This window comes from Corvus moneduloides, chromosome 16 (assembly GCF_009650955.1).
Source record: "Corvus moneduloides isolate bCorMon1 chromosome 16, bCorMon1.pri, whole genome shotgun sequence".
Taxonomy (NCBI): Eukaryota; Metazoa; Chordata; class Aves; order Passeriformes; family Corvidae; genus Corvus; species Corvus moneduloides.
Window position 1 is genome coordinate 2,289,763 of NC_045491.1, and position 24,695 is coordinate 2,314,457.

The 24,695-nt window shown below is 39.4% G+C and overlaps 2 protein-coding genes across 3 annotated transcripts; both read right to left on the reverse strand.

Moving 5' to 3' along the window:
• Positions 1-3,937: 3,937 nt before the first annotated feature.
• On the reverse strand, positions 3,938-10,066 carry LOC116451983 (parvalbumin beta-like). Its single transcript, XM_032126026.1, is given in 6 exon segments — positions 3,938-4,349; positions 4,826-4,849; positions 4,852-4,934; positions 5,668-5,794; positions 6,379-6,449; positions 6,801-10,066. Coding segments are annotated over 5 exon segments (321 nt in total). The 5' UTR covers positions 6,440-6,449; positions 6,801-10,066; the 3' UTR covers positions 3,938-4,323.
• Positions 10,067-11,803: 1,737 nt separating this feature from the next.
• LOC116451982 (parvalbumin, thymic) lies at positions 11,804-24,123 on the reverse strand. 2 transcript variants are annotated; one of them, XM_032126025.1, is made up of 5 exons: positions 23,998-24,123; positions 15,355-15,422; positions 14,443-14,575; positions 14,116-14,225; positions 11,804-12,823 (listed from the first exon to the last, which is right to left on the reverse strand). In XM_032126025.1, exons 2-5 carry the CDS (start codon positions 15,413-15,415, stop codon positions 12,798-12,800), a joined length of 330 nt encoding a protein of 109 aa, XP_031981916.1. In that variant the 5' UTR covers positions 15,416-15,422; positions 23,998-24,123; the 3' UTR covers positions 11,804-12,797. The 2 variants fall into 2 exon arrangements, with proteins under 2 accessions (XP_031981916.1, XP_031981915.1); XM_032126024.1 differs by lacking the exon at positions 23,998-24,123 and adding an exon at positions 17,118-17,222.
• Between the last annotated feature and the right edge of the window lie 572 nt (positions 24,124-24,695).

Sequence of the window (24,695 nt, forward strand, 5' to 3'; positions counted from 1 at the left end):
TTTTCTCTATGAGAGACATCTGAAAGTTCTATTGGCTTGATCATCTGAATATTCATGTAGTTGCATACCTAGTGTCGTTTTCACATGAGGTGTCTTTATTAAGTAATATTAAAGCCTTTTTTTTTTGTCTTCAGACTTCCAGAATTAAACTTGAAGATGTGATTCTGAGAAATACAGAATATTCATATTGACAAGTTCTTGCTAGGAATCTAAACATATAAAACAATTGTCTTCAAATCAAGTGCTATTTACTTCTCTAAGAATCAGAGAAAAGTTGTATTTGGTAAATCATTGACAGGTTGTGGACTAGACATGTACCCTTTGTGTTCTGTTTGGCATAAAGTACAGAGTTAATTAGCAGTGGCAGTCAACCAAAGCCATGACTTCAAGCAGATGCAAAAGAAACATCAGCAGTTGTCTCAGGTGAGATCAGAGGAGAGGTGTTAACCTGAGACCAACTACAACAGTGTAAAGAGATGCTGCAGCAGCTGTTCTCAAACCCACACAACTCCATCTTTCAGCCCTGGTTGTGTCAGGGCCAGTTGTATCATGATCCTGGATAACAGATTCTGCCTTTGTAATGAGTTTGGAAGTAACTAAAATAGATACTCAGTAACCTCTGTGGTTGATAGTAGTGTTGATGTTTCAGTGGTGACGGCAGAGAATCTTAGTGTGTTTACAGCTATAATCATTGAAAAGGACCTTTACAACAAAATGAATTCTATCCTGCCACTTCAAGTGGTCTCTTAGGGCACATGTTTTAATCACATAGAAATAAAGAAATAATTACAGCATTTAACTTGAATTGTTGCTCGGGCCACAGTATTTTACCATATTTCCGGAGAAGTTTGAGCACATGCTGTAGTGTTTGACTTTTTTGGTCCTGTGCATTGCTGTGATGAAGGAGGAAAGCCAGGCCCCAGTGACAGAGCTTTCTTTCCCTGCAGCAGGTAGAGGATATTACCCAGAGCACTGAGCAGGGATCTGGACTAGAGAACCCAAGATACGAGATAGATTCTGCAGCACTGTGGGTCTGGACCTAGAGGAGAGCAGGTACTTCTCATGCTGGGGGAAATACCATGTGGATTTTCCTCAGTTCAAATGATGTCCTTATCATTCTGTGGGAATGGACTTGATTTCTGTTTGAAAATGACAGCAGGATAGACCAACATAGATGAATAATAGTGTCACTAATTCATAGAGTCTGGTCTGATAAACATATTTTTTAACTTAAAAAGCTGTTCTGGAAGATCTCTGCCAGCATTTGATATGTGTTTGTCTTTAAAAGCACTTGGAAGTTCTTCTGTTACTCAGTAATGCAATTTTCTGTCTCTGACCCTAAATGTAATTGTCTAACATGTTTCTGTCTGCTGTCAGCATTATAGACAGTGTCAGATGGAGTGATCTTTAAAACTCTACATTGCTCAGGGTTTCTGTCTATTTTAGGAATAACTATGCCCTAATGCTGGAGGCTGTGAAATAATCTGGATTCTGCCTATTGTGACATGTAAAAGATAAGCACAGTGCTACTACACTGTTACCAAAGGCTCTTTGCACATGGCTGCATTTCACTGTACCCCACAGTGTAAGGAACCATGGTAAAATGAACCAAATAGCACTGAGGTGCTTCCAGCTACTTCTGTATTCACTGCCTGTCCTCACTGATTTCAGTGGGATGTCAGCCATTAATTTCAGCTGTAGGAGGATGTATAACCCTTGGTGAGGCTTGAAGTAGAATTACCCTGTAATTAGAGTTAATTTTATCGTTAATAATCATCAAAAGTTGCTCGTTTAACAGAAATGGCCTAAAGAAAGGAGACTCAGACAAACCATTAAAACACATGCAACAAGCATGTGACAAAATTCTGTTGACAAGAGGCAATCCCATATTTAGGGTCTCAGACCTCCAAATGTCTGATTGCAGCAGAATGTTGTTCACTTTAAGGGAGCTCTTTGGGAATGTTTATGGTCAGGCAGCAGTATTTCCAGCTGAGGCACAATTTGAAGAGCTTTCTTAAATCCCATGGTAAGTAGTTACAGAAATTTCACAGTACCTGACAGCCTGTGTGAGTGAGAGGTAGAGAGGAAAAGAAAGTGAGTGAGTGTACGCTTGTGCAAAGAAAACAGCATTTTCTCCACTGATCTGCTTAGTGGTAATGCTGGAAAAAGGAAAGGTCTAAAAACGTCTCTAGTCACAAGCTCTTCTTAACTTCCTGGAGTGATCACTGAAGCTGATACCAGACTTACCTTGTCATGAATTTTTTACTGTTCTTAATGGAATGGTAAGTGGTGAAATTGTCTTAGATTTGTAGGCCTAGCAGGCTAATCAGGCTGGAAGTAAATGTGGTTAAATAAAGGAGCTGCCTGCTATCTCAGAAGTTATCTGAGATGTCTGTGCCTTTCTCTCTCATTTGGCCATTAATGTTGGTACAATTCTTGAAAATGTCTGGGTGACCCATACTGCACAAGGAACACATAAAACATGATATCAGCTGAGACACAAAGCATTTTCTGACAATAATGAGAGCTTTTAGCACTGCAATCAGGCTGCAGTTATTAATTCTGCAAAATTTCCTTTTTTAATTGCTCTCCTGAGATGACATTGAAATAATGAATGTCAGTTTGCTTATGGCTAATTCTTTTTTCACTCTTATAGAAAATTCTACAATATTAGGACCTGATTCATTAATTAGAGTTAATGGAAATATATCTTTGGCTGATGTATAGAGCATGAACACATTATTGGGTATTCATTAAAGTCTTGTAGATTGCTTTACCTTTGTGTAATATGATGATTTCTCCACCATTGTATTGATATTTTCTTCCTTCTCCATAATGTCTCTTCACAAATATGCTGTGCATTAGAACCACAACAACATCTGCAGGCAATTTTGAAATTAAGATTTTTGATCTGCAAATATTAAAACATCTTCTTAAAGACCTCCAACAAGTACAGTATGAGACAGTCATACCAGTTTTTGCAGGATTTATGTCCAAGAACAGACTTTTCAAGAGCTCCAAATTTTTTTAAAAGAGTATGTAGGAGCAACTATAATGTTGGAAGTACAACGTTTGGGATGGTCAAAGCCATGTAGATTTTTTAAAAGGCTGTTTGGCTGAGTGTTTATTTTGGTCACATATCTAAGACAAAACCAGATACAGTGCGGTGTTTCATTAGGTGCTATTAGCAATGAGTTCCTTTTGTAGCCCAGTTTGATTGCTCTGTGCGTTTATACTGTGACAAAATTGTGCTGACATCATCACACTCATGCTTTTCAACCAGAACCCTAACCTAGTGCACAAAATGGATCAACTTCAAATAATGAGCAACTACTCAGAATTTGCATTCTCCCCATTCCTTACGTCTGTCTTGCTATTTCAATCAGTCTGCAAAGAAAAAAAAAATTAATTTCTTAGCAATTTTTTATGGCACTCTTCATTTTATTGTGCTTTCCTCACAAACATTGATGCATTTTACAACCCTGTGAGATGTGGGCATTATGTTATTCTCAGTGTTGAGAAGGAGAAAAGCAGCAGAACGTTGATTATTTGGGCAACATTCCCCCATTTGCTCATATGGAGCACTGGGGACTTGTTTTTTTGAAGTGCTTTTTGCAGAAGTGGCAGGTGGGACACAAGAAGTGTTCTGGAATTCATTCGAGCACACAGAACACTGAACTTCTCGGCAGTGGAACAACAGTGCCATCGGGTGGGCATGAAGGTGAGGGATTCCTTGGGGGATTTTGAATTTTCAGCTATTTCAGTAATCTAAATTCATCCTGGATCCAGTTGATCTTAAATTGATGACTTCATTAGTGCATGGTCCTGCAGTATACTTATCTCTGAAACACGATCAGCTGCATAAAGAATGACAGAAAAACAATGCAATATTAAAATGCCTCTTGATTAAATACCACTACCAGTTACTACAACCAGGTTTTACACCTGGACATTTTATTAATTCTGTTTTTTTTAGCAACATGTGCTAGCTATTTATGCAAATATTGAAAATTCAATGGCCCACAGAGATGCTTTTAATTTATCCTCTTAATATTTTTGTTTGTATCTTTAATGCCCTACATTCAGATGAGCAGAGTGGATTCCAATTCAGTCCCCCAGTGGCATAGATCTTCTGCTTAAAACACCTGGGAGTGTGGCTTTAGTAGTGCTTGTACTACTTCAGATGTATTCCAGCAATGTGAAACCACTTGCCAACAATTGTTCCTGACCTTTCAGGGTACAAAATGTGTAAATAAATGGTAGGTTTGCAATAGGAAAGATTGTTTATGGCACATCTATCTTGGTCTTTATCTTGACTGCTGGTTACAATTTGACCAGTGCTTGAAACTCTGAAAAAGAAGAAAAAAGAATAATAAAATGGGACCTCAATTTGTAATCGCACAGTCAAAAATTTCTTTCCTAATTTTTAGAGTTAAAATGGGAAACTAATGCTACTTCCTCTGATAGTCGTTCCTTAAAGGTAGCTCATTGTGTATTCATAACAATAGATACTTAAGGCAAAGGAAGTGTTGCATTTAAGTGTCACATTGTATCGCAGTTCATTAGCAAAAAGAAGTGAAATTATAGACTGAATTTGGGTTCCAGTCCTGAAAAAATCTCCATAGGTGAGAAAAGGGACTGGTAACTTTAGTCAGGGGCATAATAGAGGTCAGTTCCTGTTAGATTCTCTCTATAATACAGAGCAGATCTGAGCACCTCAAAATCAGATCCATAACATCCAATACATGGAGCAGGGCAGCTGCCTAGAGCTGCCTTTAGGAAGTCTCAAGGGCAGGTATTATCCTTTTAATAAGAGCAGTCTTACCATCCATTCCAATTTTACCGTCTCATCACTGTCCCCTGCTGCCAGGAATGCCTCGGTCTCAGCATCAGTCAAAGCTCTGGCACTGGCTGAGAAATTCTTCAGGAAAAGTCTGTTAAAGGTGAGAGAACAAACGAGTGAGACACAGTACTGAAAGTGTTCAGGGTTTGGATTGGTAATAGCTGCAAAATTTCAAGCTTAATTCAATTCTTGAGAACTATTAATGGCAAAACTTCCTCTAACTTCATTGAGAGTGAGGGTAAGGAAGTCAGAGGATGCTGCATCACAGCCTGTAAAAATCCTTGGTGGCATCTTGGTTTCATTGGATTAAAAAAGTAAAATTAACACTGACTCTGTAGTGGCAGGATTCATCTTCCCTCCCTTGTTATCTTGCTTCTTTCTCCTAGGATGCAGAGTCTTAGCAGCAAGAATTTCTCTAACCTTAATTTTAACTTCAAAGTCAGATGAATGTGATCTGGAAGGTAGAATTCATGTGACAGGAAGAAAGATGAGAGAAAAATGGCCCTTTGAATTCAGTCTGGTAAAAAATCTTATAATAATAAAAAACAGCTGTAGCAGAACTTCTATTTTTATCTTCAGAGTCTGACAGTTATTGCTACATGAAATGAGTATTTTCAGTGCTGTCAGAGAGTTTTCCCGTTGTGATCCAGCCTTGCCTTTGTTATTTGACTTGCAGCTCCTCCAGCACCAGCACTCACACACAGGTGCACAAACACAATTGTCTCCCATCCAAAGGGGCAGGAGGAACGGGAATATTTCTGATCTTATCATGCATTTTAAGATGATAAAACACAACCCTGTTGGTAACTTTTTTATTTACTTACTTCAATTCCTCTTCCTTGGTAAAGCCACTCCTGTCCTGGTCAAGAATTCCAAAGACTTTGTCAGCTTGGTCTTTGGACTTGAGACCCACTTTGACAAAAAAGGTTTTGCGATCAAATGAATCAGCAGCTGAAATAAGCAGATGGAAATAAGAAGAGATGAAGAAAAGTAGTCAAACATCTGGAACAAAAAGAATTAGCTTCTTGATCAAAAAGCAGCAAACTATTCTGTAGTACAGTGAGGATTAATTACAAATCCCAAGTAACAGTCTTGGATTTTCCTGAGTTTATATCAGATCAATGGGATTTTTCCATCAATGATATCTCACACCTAGGAAGATAATGAAATAGTGACTGTGGTCTTCAGCATGCAGGAACATACCCGTGTAAATTGATACGTCACTGAAAGACATATTTGCAGAACATGATGATAAATATCGTGCTTGTATTGAAATCAGCAGTTTCTCTGAAAAAACAGGATTTCTGCTGTGGGATTTCAGCCTTTGGATTTTTTCATCCTTAAAATTGCTGCAATGAACAAATGATGGGTGCCTGTACCTTGGCTGGCCAAGATTAAAACTCGCATCTGTTCCATTACCTTGCATTAAGTAAGAAAGCATTTTCTGTTTCCATTGGAATTGGGACTTTGGGGTAGCAAGGACAGAGGAATTTGATAAACAGACTGAAACCCCAAATTTAAAACATAAATGTTACCTTGACAGCTCTGTAGACCAGCAGCAATTTCAGCTTCTGTCAGGATACTGGGAAGAGCCATGCCAAGACCACTGCAAAATGAACAATGTTGGGTAGAGTTGCCACTGCTCTTGCTCTCTCAGCTGTGGAGCTGGCCCCGAGGGGAGCCAGGTCTCGTCAGGGGGCAGGTGAGCCCAGGTCCCAGGGCAGAACAGGGGAAGCTGCCCTGCAGGAGCCAACTGCTCCATCCTTTAGTTCAGATGCACATCGTGCATCTGAGTCACTGGTGTTTCTAGTTAAGTCTTCAGGTGCACAAGCTGAGGACAAAGCCAAATCTATTTACAGAACTGCCCAGCATTCAGGCATCTTTGGTTATTTCCATGCATTTTTTGTGTGAATTATTGTGATGTCCTCTAAAGCTCCAGAGGAAAGATTGAACTCACCTGGCCACTTAGTTTTTCCCAAGCCAAGAACAGAAAATATTGTCAGGTAAAAGATCTGCAGAGTCCTCTTGACTTAATTCTTTTTCAAATGACATAGAGAAGGACTTATACAGACCTTAGTTAAGTCCCCTTGACCTTTTACAGAAGTCCTAGAGCCACGTGATGGCTCAGATACCCCAGGGGATAAGTTACTGTGGCTGACAAGACCTGCTAGCTAATCAGATTGATATTTATATCCCAAAGGAATATGTAAGGTTTCGTGCTATATACAGTAAATCCTCTCAGCTTGCACCTATTTTAGTGAAATTAATTACTTTTTATGTATAAATGAAAAAATACATACATTTTTAAGTGCTTAATGATAGCAAGAAATTGACATCTTCCTAGCTGACTTTGACTTTTAAGGGCCCAGTCCTGATAGGAATTACCTGTGAAACACTACTCCTGCAGTTGCCCGAGTAGTCTTCAAAACATACGAATACTGATACATTTGTAACAGATGTATCTGATATACAAGTACAAGCTCAAAGACAAAACTTCTTCAGCCCGAAGTACTTTTAATGAGTTGTCATATAAGCTTTGGTTAGCTATAAAAGTCTAATCTTGACAGCATTTGCTCAGCATTAATTAATTGCATGGTGCACATTTTTAAATCATCCTAGTAAATGTGTCAGTTTATAGAATGAAGATTGTCAGTTGTTCAGCAGGATGCGGGAGGGTGAGTCAATTATGGCCAGGAGGGAAACAGAGCAGTGAAATCAGTGATATTTGGTTCTTCCTTGCTGGGCTGAAAAAATAAACTTCTGTAAGGTCTCAGCAGCTAAAATCAAACTGCAGCTCTTTCTCTTACTGGGTACTAATAGGGACCCCACTCAGTTATCTCATGAAATTTATTGGAACTTAATGCCGTTGAGAATAGTTGGAATTGTCCACTGGTGCAAAAAGCCATTGGGAAAACATTTCACACTGACACTTATGTAAACATGGCTGGAGTATTGCTTAGGTTTAAATAACATTTGAGTGATGAGAACATTTAAAATGAAGCCTGTCTTCTAACCACTATATCATAAAGCTGCTGTCTTTCAAAAATTATGTACATGAAAATACAGACGAAACCTCATCTATCTCAGTTCCCCTTGATTTCTTCAAGAGAAGAATTTTTAAGAGGAGCACTGACTATGTTATTCTAAACCCATGCTGTGTGGTAAATTGAAAACTGTGAAAACTAACTTTTCTGGATGATATAAGATCAACTGAACAAGTTACTTTTAAAGGCATTTTAACCCAAACAGGTGGATATCTAAATTAGATTGTTCAGTTTTCCCATTGGGAATCTAGCTTTGCCTTTGGCTCAGGTTACTAGGAAATAATCAAGAGTCTGGCCTAGGATCAGAGACAATCTGATAATTGTATGGGAATTACTGAGCCTTCAGGAAGTAATCCTTGTGAGGAGCCCACACTGAGATTACAAAGCATTTATAGAGAAGAGTTTTGGAGTATTTCTGTGGCAAACCAGCACTTGCCCGAAGGTGGCACCAAAGACAGGCAAGTCCAGCCGTGAGAGCGCTGAAGGACTGCGGGAGAGGGAAAACTGCGGACCAGGATGAGAACAGGATAACAGGAGCGTGTTCATCAGAGGGGAAGAGAGGAAGGAACAGGTATTTAAAAGAAAAAAAGTCTAGTCTACCAAGTCGCTTGAAAGAACAGGAATATAAACAGACTGAACTGAAAAGTCTGAGATAATTCCCAAGAGCTTTCCTTTCATGATGATTTAGAAAAACAGGTTATTTTGTCTGTCTAACAAAACCAGGGTTTACTGTGTTTATTTTTATATTGGCTGAATTTTACAGTCCATTATGGAGATCATTGTAAATATGAAATCAATTTGTTCTGGAAGCCTGGGAGTTAAAGCAGGAAGTCAGTGTCTAGAAAAGACAGGCTTTTTACAGTCTATAAAAATGATTAATATGTCATTGTGATTGAGCTGATGTGATTCCATTTGAGTCAAGTATTTGCGTATTCTACTTGGGCAGAAGTTCCCCTTTGAATTTAGGGTCAACAATCCCTTCGTACCTGCAGGGAAAGGCATTGTCTAAGGGTACCTTCTTTTTCTGTTGTAACTGGAGTGATGGTCTGATTTTCTCTTCTGAAACTTGATATACAAAACTGATTTTCTTGTTTTCATGACGGTAGGGCATGCTGACCAACGAATCAGAAGTTCTGGAGCAGCCATATCTCAGCTGCTGATGTGCTCTATAGATCTTTGGTACAGAAAGTGTACCAGAAAGTCCAGACCAAAAACATGGTATCTTTCTGTGTTTACAATCAAAACTAAGGTGGAAATGAAGTTTGTAAAATGTGAACACTTTAGTTCGTATTCCACAGTATCCTCTTATTAAAATGTTTTAAAATGCATGGAAAAATTAAGCGTGAAAGTGTTAGGTACATGTCTGTACAGGGACTTAATCAAGATGTATCTATTTCAGTAACCCATTCCAGGAAATTAATCCAGCCTTGGCCCCCTCTGCCCACACTGTTTGTGTGAAGAGCTCCAGGCGCCTCTGATGATGCTGCATCAAAGATTTTCCACATGGGCTGGCTGCTAACTCAGTGAAGGAACTGTACCTGTCTATATGTGCAATGAATGTTCTGACATCCCCTTGCCCTTTCTGTGCTCTCTACTTGTTAGAAGATGACTGAGATTTCAAACAGTTGGAGAGCTGAAATTGAATCTGAAGTTTACAAATGGCTTTTGGATTGGTATTTCCAAAGGAACATGAAATTAGGGGGCAGCCAGCTTCCACTAAACACCAGGAGGTTTTATCTCATGCTTGGTTCTGCTCCTCTTTCAGGACAACCCAAAATTTTGGTTTACGAGAGGTGGTAAATTCAGTGGCTAGAGCACTGGGGTAGCTTGGGATTGTGACCCTGGCCCTCTGTATCCTTTTTCTAAGAGCTTGTGTAGGGCAATCAATTTCTTTGTGTTTTGTTCCTGCTTAAAGGGATCGTAGTATGTCTTTATTTCATAAGAACTGTAGGGAGGATTAGAGGTTAAACTGCTCACACAGGACGACTAAGGGACTCAGGTGTCTGAGAACTCACAGTCTTTGGGCCTAGTGGAATTCAGATCTACCACTCACAATTTGGGTTGCTCTTTAATTGTCCTAAGTGAAGGTAAAACACATAAACCACATCTCCTTTATGCTGGGAACTATGAAGCAGTCTTATACTGAGTATTATAGTGAGTAGGATGGTCTTACTCTAAACCTGAGAGCAGGTGATCAGTGTGAAAATACCAGGGGTTGTTAGATCCTTTCTGATTTGATGTAGCATAAACAATTTCTAACAGAATTTTAGTTTTCAACTGTGTACTCAGCAGTGTTTTATTTGTGTAATTCATTCATAACAACTTGATGCAGATTTAATCCTTAGAACTTCTATCCTTGAAGATACTCAAACTCATCTTAGAGCAATGTGCCCTTCTGAGGGAGTGATTGGACCAGAGACCTCCAGAGAACCTTTCTATCAGGAATTAGTCTCTGATTCTGTACCTGAATTATGGTGACATTGTGATACCAACCATGTGTCTCTTTGCTACTTCAGTTGGCATTCATGTAGACATCCTGCAACCAAAGTTTTTCTCTAGCACGATGGCATTGTCAAGTTCAGAGAACACTCCATGATATTCCCTAAAAAAAGGCTGCCACGGACTGAAGTTAATTAAAATGAACCTTCCCAGAAAACTTTACATTTGTTGAATTTGTTTCCTTTAGTTGAAAAATACTCCTCTAGTTTGGTTAAAATGTGGATCTAAAATGTGCCCACAGAAACCTTAACAGACAGTAGGTGGCATTTTTGCTGAAGCCTATGGGCTTTTTTTTTGAATTGCGGACTTCTTGGAGTTTTATTATAACTCCTTCTAGTGAAATGGCTGGGTGACTTTAACCAGATTTAAAACACATCTTCTTGCTGCAAGTCACTATTTAAGAAGAACAGATTTTCTTTTAAGCATAGGTGAAGCTGCAGCTTGCACAAGAATTCCCTGATTCTTGGGAGTGCTTCGTGCCCCTGTAGCACAAGGCAGTGATGTGCAGTTGTTCTGCATCTCTGAAATACAGGATGGGCCACTGTGCAGTCTTGCATTTCTTGGATTCCACATGAGACTCTCAAAGGTGCAAGGAATGCAGTGTCAGGTCTGGCGCTTCTGGTACTGTATGTGCCATCTGCTTGTGAGCCAGTGGCAGGATAGTTTAGTGATCAGCAGTCTGAAGAGCTAATGTATATATTACATCTGGATATTGCTGCAGATCTGGGTAGCCCCAGGTTTTTTTCTTCAGCAGGGAAATAATTAAGGTAAAAGGAACCAACAGTGTCTCATCATTATGCAAAATGTTTCAGTGCTGCAATTAACAGCAGCTATAATTTAAGCCCAGATTTAACATCAAAGGCAGTGGGGATAGAATTAGGATTTATAATCATTGTAATTCTGCCAAGGCTTCAAGTCTGATTGCTAGAATTCCTCTTTTGCATTAGCCATCTTAAATCTGTCCACCAGCTCTCTTACATGCCTGGGAAATGAGGGAGCTGTGCTTGCCTCACATAATCATCTTGCAATTCATGGAAATGCCAACACTGGATGTTACATAAAAGTTCCAGAAGGCTTTGTTTCTGCTCTTCTTCAAAACAGCTGCCAAATCATAATTATCATTCAGTTTCAGCGAGGAGTATTGAAAGGACAGTCTGCTTGTGAGCTGGAGCCACAGCACGGTACACAGGGAAGGAAACAGCTAAATCTTGGTGGGGAAATTTCTGACACACTCAGCCAGAAATGCACAACATCCACTCAGCCTGCTGATGTCTGCATTTAGCCATGAGCATTATTTACTTTGCCTACTAATGAAGACAATGCTATAACCAACTCTAAACCCTGTAAGACACTTACCAAAGGGAAGACTAGTTCTTAGTTTTCAGACTGAAGAAAACTGCTGATATTATGGAACATATAGATGATAATACATACAATAAATGACAGAGTTGAGTAATGGCCATTATTTAACAATGTAGCAGCTTTAGGGTAATCAAACAGCAAGATTGGCTGTAGTTTCATCTGTAGAAAATACAGAAATTCACAGATGTGGCCAAGTATTATTGCTTTGTACATGTTAAGAGACAAAAAGCAACAGGCTCATGATTCATGGAAAAACCTCCAGGCCTTGGCCCAGGTTGTCAGGGGCCCATGACTTGTGGCAGTGTCAGAGTAGGATTAGACCCTTCTCCTCTATCTCACAGCTGCCTTAGATTTCATGAAAGATAAATCTTCTTAAGGGAGAGTCACATTTTAGGCCATAAACACTTTCTGGCAATACCATTACGCTGTAATCTACTACTTTATTTTGTAAAATTACCCACAAACTTATTCTGTGCTTTGAGCTATGTGTGAACTCCTCTTAAATGTCTTAATTTTTTTTCTCATATTCACAGGGTTGGGACTTAATATGAATTATCTTTAGCTACCTTGTTAGCATTGCTTTTCCTCAAGTATCAGAGAATTAATCAGAAATAAACCTCAGTTAAATCAGTACAATTAAGCCTTAGAAGATATCATATGGCTTAAGATCATCAAAACTGTGTCTGGCAAGTCAGCATGCTCAAGTATGAGGATGGAGAACCTAAACAAAATTTTAAACAGCAGCTTTTCCCCCAAGAACCTTTTTGTTTAGTTGATTTTTAAATTTTTTCTCCCTGCTCCCAGCCACAATTTCAACATTATCAGTGGTTGAAAATCACAAAGTGCCTTCTTTACAATAGAAATGTAACAATGCCATGTGACCAAAACATTGCAAGATTTCTCAGCAGTCAGGTGTGTGAACTTCCTGTGTGGGGACCTGTTAATGCCTGAAACAATATAAAAATGTACAAACACATGCTGAGTGCTAAGTGCCTGTTGGACGAGGTAATTGGCAGAGTCAGTCCAAGGTTCCTTTGGTCTAATGCTGTTTATGCCTTCACCAGAGACTGGAATTCTGTCAAGGAAGAAAGTGAGAAAAGCAGGGAATAAAACTCGTGGAAAGTGGTTTTTTGACATCTTAAAAAAGATAGATAAAAATGACTAAAGCTCCTAGGCATGGAGGGCTCCCAAAGTTATTATAACACTGCACAAGCTACTGCTAAACTGAGATTCTGGGGGCGTAACAGATTTTTCACTCCTTAAAAAGAGTAAGTGCAGAGAGGAGGAGTGTGTCTGTAAATTTGTATTTGTAGGAAATCCTGACTTAAAGGTAAACTAACTTTACCCCATTACAAACTTCGATAATATCCAAGGAAGAAGAGCCTGTAGCTCTCAGTGAGAAGAATTTTTTTTTTGTTTTGTTGTTCCAAATAAAAAATATCTGTAGTGAAGTAATTCCAGAATGGGAGATTCAATGGTTAAGGGCTAAGATCTGCATAATATAATGCCCTATTTGGGGCTCATAAACAGAAGCTGCAAAAGCTGCTGCTAAAGCAAATTCCTCCAATAGTGTATCTCCCTCTCCTCCCAAATCTGGCTAAGATTAGCACGTGTGTCTGTTGGAGTTACTGCCACCTGTCCTAGTTCAGCTGAGACAGCCTTGTTTTCAGTGACTTCATCTCTAATACATGATGCATAATGTCCTATTTTTCTGTGCTGCAGTTTCTAAAAGAAATATCCTGGCTAGTTCACATCATCCCTGAGGTTTTCTTCAGGAATTTGATTGAGTTTCTTGAAGGACTGCCCAGTGAAATGTGCACTTATCAGATGATTTTCCAGCACAAAATCCTGTTCTGCACCGCAGCGGTTGCAGCCTTGAGAAACAATACCCTTCGTGTTTTACATTAGTGCATTGAGCACTCAGTAATATTGGCCAATGTTTGATAGCAGAAGATGAAGAAATAAGTTTCTTTAGGTAGAGAGTGTGTTTAAAAATGGAAGTGTTGTATGGCCAGAAGTGCAGAGTATTCACTGCAGAAATGGAAATTCAGAGAAATTCAGGTGTTCTGAACATTTTAAGAATCTGGCACATTGAGTCTATGGATCAGACACACAGCAGGATTAACCCAAAGCTGTTATCATTGCATGAAAGACCAGACTCTACACTGGGCCTAAATATTCTGTTCCTGCAACAGAGACCAAATGGGAATAAAAATATGAAAATAAAGGAGTATTTGCTCATATAAAAATTGTGGCAGAAAGTATCAGGCCAAAGTACTCCTGTGTATTCTTCCTGCCCCAGTTTAAATGCAGCCCTAAATGTGTGCATTTTAAACCACGAATTTTATCCATTTTCCAAAATCTTACCTTCCACTCCAATTTTGCCATCACCATCAGTGTCTCCTGCAGCCAGAAAAGCCTTGGTCTCTGCCGAGGTGAGGACTCTGGCATTTGAAGAGAAATTCTTCAGGAACAGCCTGAAATAGAGCAGGGTGCTGTGCTTGAGTTTTACTCTCTGAAATGCCCCATAAGGTAACATCTGCTCTTATTATCTGAGGGAATCCACACAGATTCAAGGAAAGACAAGGATTTGTGTTTTATTTTTAAAATGACATCAAGGGTTTCTTCTAGGACACCAAACAAGTTCAAATGTTTTCGTTGTTTAAAGAAATAGAGCAGCTGAACAGTACTTACTGCAGCTCCTCTTCTTCAATGAAACCACTCTTGTCCTGATCAAGGATTCCAAAAACTTTCTTTATCTGATCAGGAGTTTTGCTGGATAAACCAACCGTGGAGAAGAAAGCCTTGTAGTTGAAGGAATCATCAGCTGGAAGAAACAGAAGTCATTAAGTATTCTCCCTTGAAGTTGCTACTACTGTATGTATTCCTTGTGAATATGTATGTCTTTTCTGAAGCAGCAGCCTGCTTCTCTTTCTCTTTTTCCCTGGTGTGGCAAAAGAGCAGATACACTGGATAATAATTTCCCTTTTTAATCACTCTGTGCCTGTGGTCACGTTTCCTTTCAGCCAGTTTGAAGTTTTCTGCTGCAATGCACATTCTGCTAAACCAGGATTTATGCCATGTGTCACATGCAATTAATAATAAATATTGAGAGGGTGCTACTGCGACTTACAAACAACTCCTGTAATTCTTAATTCATATTCACAGAGTCCTTACTTAGGTGAAGAATTTGATAGAAAAGTAAGTAATACACAGACAAACCAGATCTTTGAGTATTTGAGAAATTGGCTTGATCTTACTGAGCAGCTCTTGAGAGAAGTGAGACTGATCACTGCTTCACAAATGACACTGATTCTGCAAGCTGAGGCTTTTTATGACATTTTGAAGGAAAAGGCTAACTTTAAATTTAAGTCTTTAACAGGTTTAGACACTGACAGCTTAGTGTTAAGCCAGCCCTAACTGCAACTGTGGCCCTTTAATTGCTGCTCACCACTTGTGAGACCTTTTGAATTTAAGGGGCTATATTGTAATGTAGCTTAGAAAGAGATCTCACAGGGAAGGAATCTAAGGGGAAAATGATAGGCATGTCATCTTAAGACATAAAAATGATATGCATCTTCTGTCTGCAGAGCGACCATTCCTTACCCTGGCAGCTGGAGAGAGCAGATTCAATATCTTTAGCAGAGAGGATGTCAGTGATGGCCATTGTTGAACTGTAAAATAAATTAAATGTGAGCTACTTTGTCATTAAAATGACTTCTCTCCTACTTTCATGGCTCCATTTGAAGTTGCTGCAGTGACAGTGTGTGATAGGGGAGACATTATTCATCTGATGGCAAGTGGAGCACGCTGTAACAGATGTCTGCAGCAGGTGCTTCCACTGAAAGCTGGAATGAGGGAGGAATTCTGCACGCGGGAGCGTGGGGCTTCAGGAAGATCTGATGCCTCTGCTGCTCTGGGAGAGCAAATCAAAGGTGTCCAGCACAACAGAACTTCATGACTTCTGTGTGGGTTTTCCTGGAGGTGGATTATTACTCAATAAAACCCAGAATGTATTTACAGCACACACAAGAGATAAGGTTCGGTATGTCCCCTAGAACTATATGGAATAAGTGTGACTGGAATGTTAAAAGTCCCTTATTGTTATCGATAGATGTAGTGATCTTCACAAAGAATGAAAATATTAGTGTAGAATTAGTGATAGTAAATTTACTCATGTAAATTTGGAGAGTAAGTTCCTCCCCTATTTAGTTGCAAAAATAAATGTGGCTTGTTGGGCTGCTGCATCACTGAAAGACTACATTTCATGAGAGCTTTGGAAAAGGTTTTTGTCAGTATTTTCTGAGGTTTTTTTGTTTGGTTGGTTTTTTTGCTATAGGTTATAATAAACCATATTTTTGCCCAGATTTGGGCATGTCAGTAGATTGTTGTCTTTAGAAGAGAGGTATTAGGACTTAGTAGAGCAGAGGAGGTGTTTTATTCTGACACAGCAGCACTTCATTTGAGAAAAATACTCTGTGCCATTCAGGCACCAACAGCTGCAATAGTTTGCCAATGTAGTATGTATCACTTAACAAAATGCTATATTGCCTGCATTTCTGAACAGTTTTTAGTGCATTGATGTATTTACAGTTTGGTAAACTGCACACACCAGCGCAGACAGGTTACAGTTTAAACCTTGCAACATTACTCTTAATTCATGTTAGTGAAAGAAGGGGACTAAGGCATGGAAAAGTGATTCTTGAAAGCCACAAGAGAATAGAAATATCTTTTTGTTAATCCCTAACTGGTGTTCAGCAACATCATTCTTCCTGTCTAAGCATGGAATGAGAAGGAATCAACTGGTGGTACCCATTTATAGTCTCTGCACTGGTTTGAGATCTAAACACAGGTTTAAACTTTGCCTAAAATATGAAATGGCTGCCTCTGTACCTGTTGGTTTGCAGCAGAAGACGTTGTCAATCATTTTAGTCCCTTTCTGAATATCTCAAAACTGTTAAGAAAGCAATGGGACCCATTCCCACTGATGGCAGTGGATCCTTCCCCAGCTCAGGCAGCTGAGTTACTTTTCTTTTACTAGCGATTATTTTGTCCCTGTGGTTTCTTGTGCAAAATACTTCCCCCTCTCAGCATTAGGCAAGATAATTTGGAGCTCAGATGTTCACCTAATTCTCACTGCTGACAGGGGAAGAATTGAAGGAAAAACTAAGAATTGCAGCATTTTTTACAAGGGGCACCATTCCTGTCTTGTTCCATCCTATTATCCAAATGCCGATTCCATTCTATGTCAGCTTGTAAAGATACAACGTACTGGAAGCTGAGATAAGAGCAGATATTTTAATTGCTTTCCATTTAGGGAGCATTTTGCTTTTGTGTTTCTTTGAAAGCAGAATATGTAATTAGCTTACCTTTGTGGTCTTCTTGACTGGATAAGGACGCACTCAGGTTGGGAGGAAGGCACTTGCTGTGTGTCTCCAGCAGAGCTGAGCTTGCATATATATACTTTAAGTTGTATACCATATACAGATTGTAGATTTCAGCGTCACGAAGGGGGAATGGTGTCAAATGAACTTGCCTAACTAATCATCTTGCACTATTTTTATCTCAAGAAAATACATATGATATTTGCAAACGAAACAAGATAAGTGGCCAGATAGGCAAAAAGAACAGAGTCATGTCAAATTTCCTCTGATTTAAGCAGAAAACACCAGCATCTCCATGTGATGTAGGGCAAGATGAAACCCCCCACTATCTCATATGCTTGATCTAAGGAGTCAGATGAAATGAAGCACAATAACTTCTGAAGAGGCGTCTTTAATGAATGTTTAAATGTGATAACTTGTTATCTTATCTGTAGACACTACTTGTGATAGAGTTTCATCACTGGAGTACTAAACAAAAAGAAAAAATTAAAAGTATCCTGTTCAGGTATTGTTTGCATAGCAAACCAATCAGGGAAAATAATAGCCATGTTGTCTCCCAGAATGTCTGATCTGTTGTTGTTTTGAAAAAAAAATACCCCACAGTTAATTTGTTGCTATAGGAGGTAGAATAATATGATGTCAATCCATCAGAACAGTTGGTTGGGGGAGGGTATTTCATCTGCTATGTTTCCAGAGAAAATCTTACAATTCTGCAAGATTCTGACAGCCTGTTTAGTCGGCTATGTATGGAGCAAAGGGGTTATGATCTGCCCAGCTGTCTCTGAGACAAAAGTCCCTGAGCCCCACATGAAAGATCTTTGCTTTCAGAATAAAGATAAAAATTTCAATAGCAACATCATTGCTATAACCATATCTGAAGAGTGTCTTTTCAGTTTTCAGCCTGTCTTCAATCTCTTTTAGAAGAGAGATTATTTTCTAGAATTGTTTGGCCAGTGCTGTGTTCCTTTGTGCTAGTTGCTTTTTTCATGGGTATAATTTGATCGTCTCAGTTTTCTTTCACGAATGTTGTAGCCTGACTGGGTGAGGAGCCTGTCAGCTTGGATCTCACTTGTGGCTTGAGGTAGCAGAACAGTGAAAGACAAGTCATATGGATGACAGCACAAGGTATCATTATGGCTGGGATTAAGGGATAGTAAGGGATGACAGTGCAATTGGCATCACAGCTTGAGGTGGTGGCACAGTAAGAGGTGACGGTGCAGAGACTGTCTTAATGTCAGAGAGGGTGTCAAGGCATCTCTTTTCCAAAGCATTTCCCTCTAAGATGGAAGACAGACCTAGCCAGTCACCAAAGCCAGCCACTAATAAATCGGGGTTCCAGACAGAAAGGTGACAAATGGAGGGTACCTGCAAGACCTTAGTGCATCCAGCACTGACAGCAGCTGATCAAAAAGCAACAAAAAGACCATTGCAAAAGATTCTCTGTGTGAAGGAGGTGTTATTTCATTTGCAGCATATAAACGTAAGAAAAATTATTGCTACGAGTATTTTTTCTTTTTACAATCCTACAAGTCTGTCCCCCACAAAAAGTTTCAGATACAGATAATTCTTTTGCAGGGAAGAACCATTGGTTAACAATGGCTGTGGAAGATTTCAGCTTTCCCTGTTTTCTGAATGGTTCTTGACCAGCTGACACTGAAAAATTTCAAGAAGAATTTGATGGAGAGATATTCAATACCGGCTCTTGTTGTCACTTGTGACATCTGGTAGAAGGGATGCAAATACCACTTTCCCCCCTCAAACTCTTCTAAGAAATTACTTTTATTCTAAATGGGGAAAAAAATTCCTCTCCCTTTTACACACACCACCCTTTTGTCCCCCTCCAATTTGGAAAATTGTCTACATAGTGCCAACAACTGATGCGCAGTACGTAGGGTGTCCAACATAAAAACTGATGGCATGATATGACCTAATGAAGCTAAGTTAAGAGGAAGGCCAAATTCTGCTGAAACTCTTGGACTGCAGGAGTCTGCATGGGAATTTGGTCCCTGGTGTCTATTTCAGAGAATGCATTTGATTTTAGATGCAATGGCTTCTCATTTTGCCCAGAGCTAATTCCACATATGTTAACCCCTCGCCCCCTCTCTTCCCTTTAAAAATAGCATTGATTGCTGTTATTTCCCTTAATGCCTGTGGACTGTTGCCATTAGTTTGAACTTTAGTATGTGAAGCACATAAGGATGCAGTCTTTAAAATTGTGGTTTGTTTTCTAAGAGGCTTTGACAAGGTAATTCCTTTTGTGTCCCGAGATTTTAAGGATAAAGCATGTAGTCAAATGATTTACGGCTCTGCTGTGTTCAGCTGTATTCAGACTCCAGCAAATTTTGGAGTCACTTTTGCAGAAAGATTGGAGGCACTAGAGATCCAGAACATGTGCACTGATGAAATGCAAAGGGATCATGTAACTATTTACAACCAGCCTCCAACAACCATTTTCTTTTCGAGCACCACATTAGAGATTACACAAACATCTGTCTGGTCACTTTTGCTTTCTTAAATCAAATACTATTAGGAACTTTGCATCTGGCATCCAACTTGGCAGGGGAAGAACTGGGGAGGTATGAAAAAGTAAGGAAAATAGCCTGTCAGGTTACCACTAAAAGCAGTTTTAAACCCTGGGACTTGAGCATTTCTCTTTACTCAAGGCTCTTTGCCTTCTGGAGGCATGGCATTGTTTTATTCTTCCCATTTTTAACCTTAATTCTTTTGACATCTGAAGCTCCCTCCCCAGGCTGAAAAGTTGTATTTTAGGTCATCATAAGTTCTGTGATTGTTCTATAATCTGTTCTTGTCGTTCTTCTTTGAGTGCTGATGTGAATCATGTGCAAGAGAATGACAAAAGTGCAGCAAACAGTTGTGTGAGTGTCTGCTTTAATTTAAATAAGTGTGACTTGCTGCCTTGTATATGCCTGAGATCATTTTCAGATGAATGAGATGAATGCTTCTGATAGGGGTATCCATGGTCACGAGTCAGGGAACAGGGATCCCCTGACAAAATGTGTTTAACCTATTGTTAAATGACATGTGAGTAGTGAGAGTAGAATATTCATTCAACTTGTAATTTGTTTTGGGAAGATATCAGATGAAAGGAACTCTATGGATGTAATTTAATGTAATTGTATTAATGCATCACACTCCAGTCATTTGAGGAACATAACTCTTGGAGAGATCTGGAAATATTTGTGAGTGGTTTTAGGTTTATATTACTTAACCTACCGTCTGTAGACACCTCATAACTACTCCCCAGTAAAATGCTGAATAAAGAAAAATGCTGGAACTGTTGCTATGGGGGGAGGAGGCTGTTTGTGGGAAATACACCAAAAAGCATCTGGTTTATTTTTGCAAACTTGAATGAATTACAAAATTTAAGTAATTTATTTTTCACCAGTTATCATTCTAGTGTCGCGTGGGTTCAACCTCTGAGGTAGATTTTCAGAGATTCTAAGAATTTACAATGCAACTTTTCAGCTTCAAGTGCCCTGTAAAATGTTAATGTACAAAACTTCTTCACTCATATGTTTCTTACGTGCATAAAACATTATTTTTAAGCCAACTGGATTGTTTACATAAATCAGACAATTTCTGATCCTGCATATCTGAAATGGGAATTTCAATCCTGATTCCAGAATTTGAAAGGAATATGGTCCAGATGTAAATTCTATGTGATTTCTGAAGCTGTAACTCAAAACTTCTATTCCTGAATTCAACCTTTCCAGTTCACTTCCATTTCTGTTTCTTTCTAAAAATGTTCATCCATTGATGCAGAAAGAAAAAGGCTTTTTTTTAAAGAAATTCTCATAGACTGATTTCTGAAATGGTGGGTTCTTGGGTCTGTTAAATCTGATACAACCATTCATAAACAGACAAGATACTTGAACCTCCCGATGACTCCATCCATAGGTCTAAAATTACTTGCAGTAAGTGTCAGAAAACCTATAGAATCAGTTTTCCTGCTTTAATTCTGAAGCAAAAAGCTTAGTATTTTTGAAAGTATCCTAATAAAAATGACAATAACAAGGTATGTGTAGGATAATCATGTTTTTTGAGTAGAAAATAAAATCACTTCTGCCAAGGCAGTCTTCTCTAGATAAGTTGGAAGCAAAGATATATGCTGAAAACAGAACTTCAATTCAGTATTTGATCTACCATCTTCTGTTCTTGAGCTGTGTTCTTGAAATCCCGTCTGGTAAAATCCTTCAAGGGGATCCTTGTTACAGGAACTGTAACTTTAGTCCGTGTGTTTATTCTACGTAGCTTGGTGCAGTCCTGCTCCATGACTGTGGTTTATAAGCACTATAAATAATCCTCAGTTGCAGCAAGCTTTCAAATATAGATGTGTTTGAAATGAACTCAGATGTTTTTCAGCCTGTCTGTATGTTCCTGTGTAGTCCTTACCCCACTGTGTAAACAGCAGCTCCCACTATAAACAGAACCAGCTCCTTGGGTTGTATGATGGCAGGAGCTCGAAGTAAGAACTGGGTCATTATCTGTGCTTATGCTGATCTAGTACTGATACTGCTGAATAAAGCAGGGCCTTTGATTCTTCTGGCAGAGTTGCTTTTCAAGGGGATATATATGTTCCAAGGATATATGGGTTTCAAAACCCCCAGATGCTGACTCTGAGAGATATTTTTTCTGTGCACAAAGCCCAGACCAATCTGACTTACAGGTGCCCAGTGAGGTGTGACTTAATGCCCTGCTCCTCCGTTTGCTGAGTTCAGGAAATGGTCAGGACTTGTCCCAGCTCCTTCCAGCCTGGGCTGCTGGGCTTCTTTTCTATGCAAACTAGAGCGTGATAAGGGGCTGATGTGTGTTTGGGTATTGTCCAAATGTGGAGTTCATGTCTCCAGGGCACAGCAGCCGGACCCAGGAACTCAGAAGCATTCCTTCATCCCTCATTAGACGCTGCCAACAACACTGACAATAATTAGAATGAGGACTATAGAAAAGTAAGCTGAATGAATATGGAAATTGGTACTAGAGACATAACCATCGGATATGAAAGCATTAAGTCTTTACAAACAAGAATCCATTGAGCATTTGAGAGCTAAGCCTGGTTTAATCAAATGGTGCATCAATGAAGTGATTCCGCTGCTCAAATATTTGAAGGATCAGTGGGATGAAAAGACAGAAGCAGGCATTGTTCTTCCTATACAGTGCTGCATTTGTGCTGTAGCTCCTGAGTGATATCAGTGTCCAGATAGCCCAGTGATTTCAAACTTTATTGTATAGCATAGGACAACCCAGACAGCAAATGCGAGTTCTTCTTTTTCATCTATGGACAAACCACATTATAATCTCTGTGGATTTTATTGGCAAATTGCTGCAGTCAGGTGTGAAGCAAATTACTTCAGATCTGTTTCTCTGAATGAAAAATTAAATTTATTGTATTCAAGTCATAAATTCATTTAACATTCTTTCCTTGAATTGTAATGGCCTCCGTCTGAGCTGAATTATAGCACTGACTGCACCTTGCTAAAAAGGATACATTTAAAAAGGAATTTTACTAAAGGGGAAGCTTAAGCAGAAAAAGGCAGGATGAATCTCTAGATCAGGAGGCCTTGGAACAGGAATTCCAGCCTGGCTGTGCCTGGTTCCTTGTTAGAGCAGAAAATGCCCTTGAACTGAAAAGGAATTTAACTTGAGCTCCTGCTCACACAGGAGGAGGTAAATGGAGAAATGCTTGATGCACTTTTGATTCTCTGAGACAACTCACAGAGTAACTTTATAATACAGAGACAACAAGTAGGAGAAAAAAAGTCTTGAGATTCTTGCATCAATATTACAAATTTTGAAGGATTTGATTTATTATTTTGACTTTTGCATTTGGATATACCATACAGCAACACCCAGATTTGAAAATCCAAATAATTTCAAATTCTTTGGAAGAAGCAGAAGGAGTCTTGCTGATTCCCAAATTCTCCATATTGGCTTGTCCCTTTCTGAGTAGAGGTAGATGAAAGCAGGTGAAAAGGAGAATAAATGCATAAGAACTTTGCTGAATTTGAAGAGTAAGAGCATTCTGCAAATGTATTCTGTGACCTACACTATGCTGAGCTGGGCTGTACAAGCTGTAGTTCTGGGCAAAATTTGTCACGTAGAATTTTTTCTGGAAAGTTAATTACTTCTGTGGCCAATGTGATGTTACTGAAATTTGATTATTAAATGAAATGTGAAGCCTTTACTAAGAAATGCTCCAGAGCTGTTATCTCAGAATACCATGGCAAGGTAATTTCAGAATACCAGATCCCAGCTACTCCCTGGAAGTTGCAGCTATATAAAACCTTACTGAGCAGTGATGTTGAAAAATGCATGTTAATCAGTGCAGATCTTCCCCATCACCTAACCCTGTAATTGATGGTGCCATCAACAGCAGAGACAGTCATTTAAATTATGAATGCTTCTGGTTATGAATGATGGATTTTTTTGGCATAGGAATTAAAGAGTATGCATTATTAGAACTAGTAGAAGAATTCAAGTCATGTTGTGGAGAAAAGTACAAAGTTAGGCATGGTTTAACATTCATGAATATTTGGCTAACAAACAGATTTTTCTATTAAATATGTAGGCATTACAAAACAGATAGAGAAGCATCCATTGAATAAGGTTTGAAAGTTGTTCTAAGCCTTGTTGAAGCTGATGATGGAGCCAGTCCTGGGAGGTTTCTGGGCAGTGGCTCTGATGGATCTGAGAGAGAGTGACTCACTGCACAGTGTGAGCCACTGCTCTGCAGCGTTTGCTTGGACATCTTCTATAATCACCTTTATTTGCAGAATACATTTCTATTTAGACCCTGAGTATATGGGCAGCTCAGTGTCATTAACAAAAGGAAAATATGGAAACTTACCTTCTGCTGATATGGCCGGCAGGTTGTCTTCACAGAGGAGGATTTCCTCTGAGTGAGTGGAATTGGATTTCACCCAGTTTTAAGACTAGAAGTATGAAAAACATGATCTGATAATCAGGCAGCACTTGCATCTTGGTGTCCTAATTCTGCCAGTTCTTTAGCAACCCCCTAGAGTTTTCCAAGGAAAACTGCATAAACAACAACAATGGCAAAAATAGCAAGACTGCTATTAGAGAAACAAACCCAGTCAGTAAAATGGAAAATAAAGGTGCAATCATTAGAGGTTAAAATCCTGTAACAATCTTTCCACAATAGAAACATCCATAAACCTCCTGGAGGCTGCAGTCTGTGGGGTATCCCCTGTGTAGGGATATTGCCTGGGAGGTGGGATTTGAGAGTACAGATTCGGGAATGAGGCCATGGTGCTTTGGCTCTTGTTATCTCAGGTTCTCCAGTAAGCCCAGTTCAAGCCCATGGCTCAGGAAGGTCGCAGCTGTCCCTGGGCAGCGCAGAGCCAGCACTGCACAGCCTGCTCAGCTGTGCCTCTGGGGCGTAAAACAGCCTGAAATTCAGCTTTCCCAAAAGAGCAAAACCTGTTTGGAGACACTGTCTCATGACTGGGCAGAGCTTGAGATTTTTCTGGTTTATTTAAAATAATCTGGGTAAGCCCCACTGAAATACAGCAGCCATTTGCTCCC

What these genes read in the sequence shown, in the direction of transcription:
- LOC116451982 (XM_032126025.1), bottom strand. Translation starts at nt 15,415, where the DNA reads ATGGCCATCACTGACATCCTCTCTGCTAAAGATATTGAATCTGCTCTC. An exon ending in ATTGAAGAAGAGGAGCTGCA is followed by an intron (nt 14,226 to 14,442) that starts GTAAGTACTGTT and finishes GCTCTATTTCAG; the next exon opens with GCTGTTCCTGAAGAATTTCT. An exon ending in TGGCAAAATTGGAGTGGAAG is followed by an intron (nt 12,824 to 14,115) that starts GTAAGATTTTGG and finishes CTTCCTTGACAG; the next exon opens with AATTCCAGTCTCTGGTGAAG.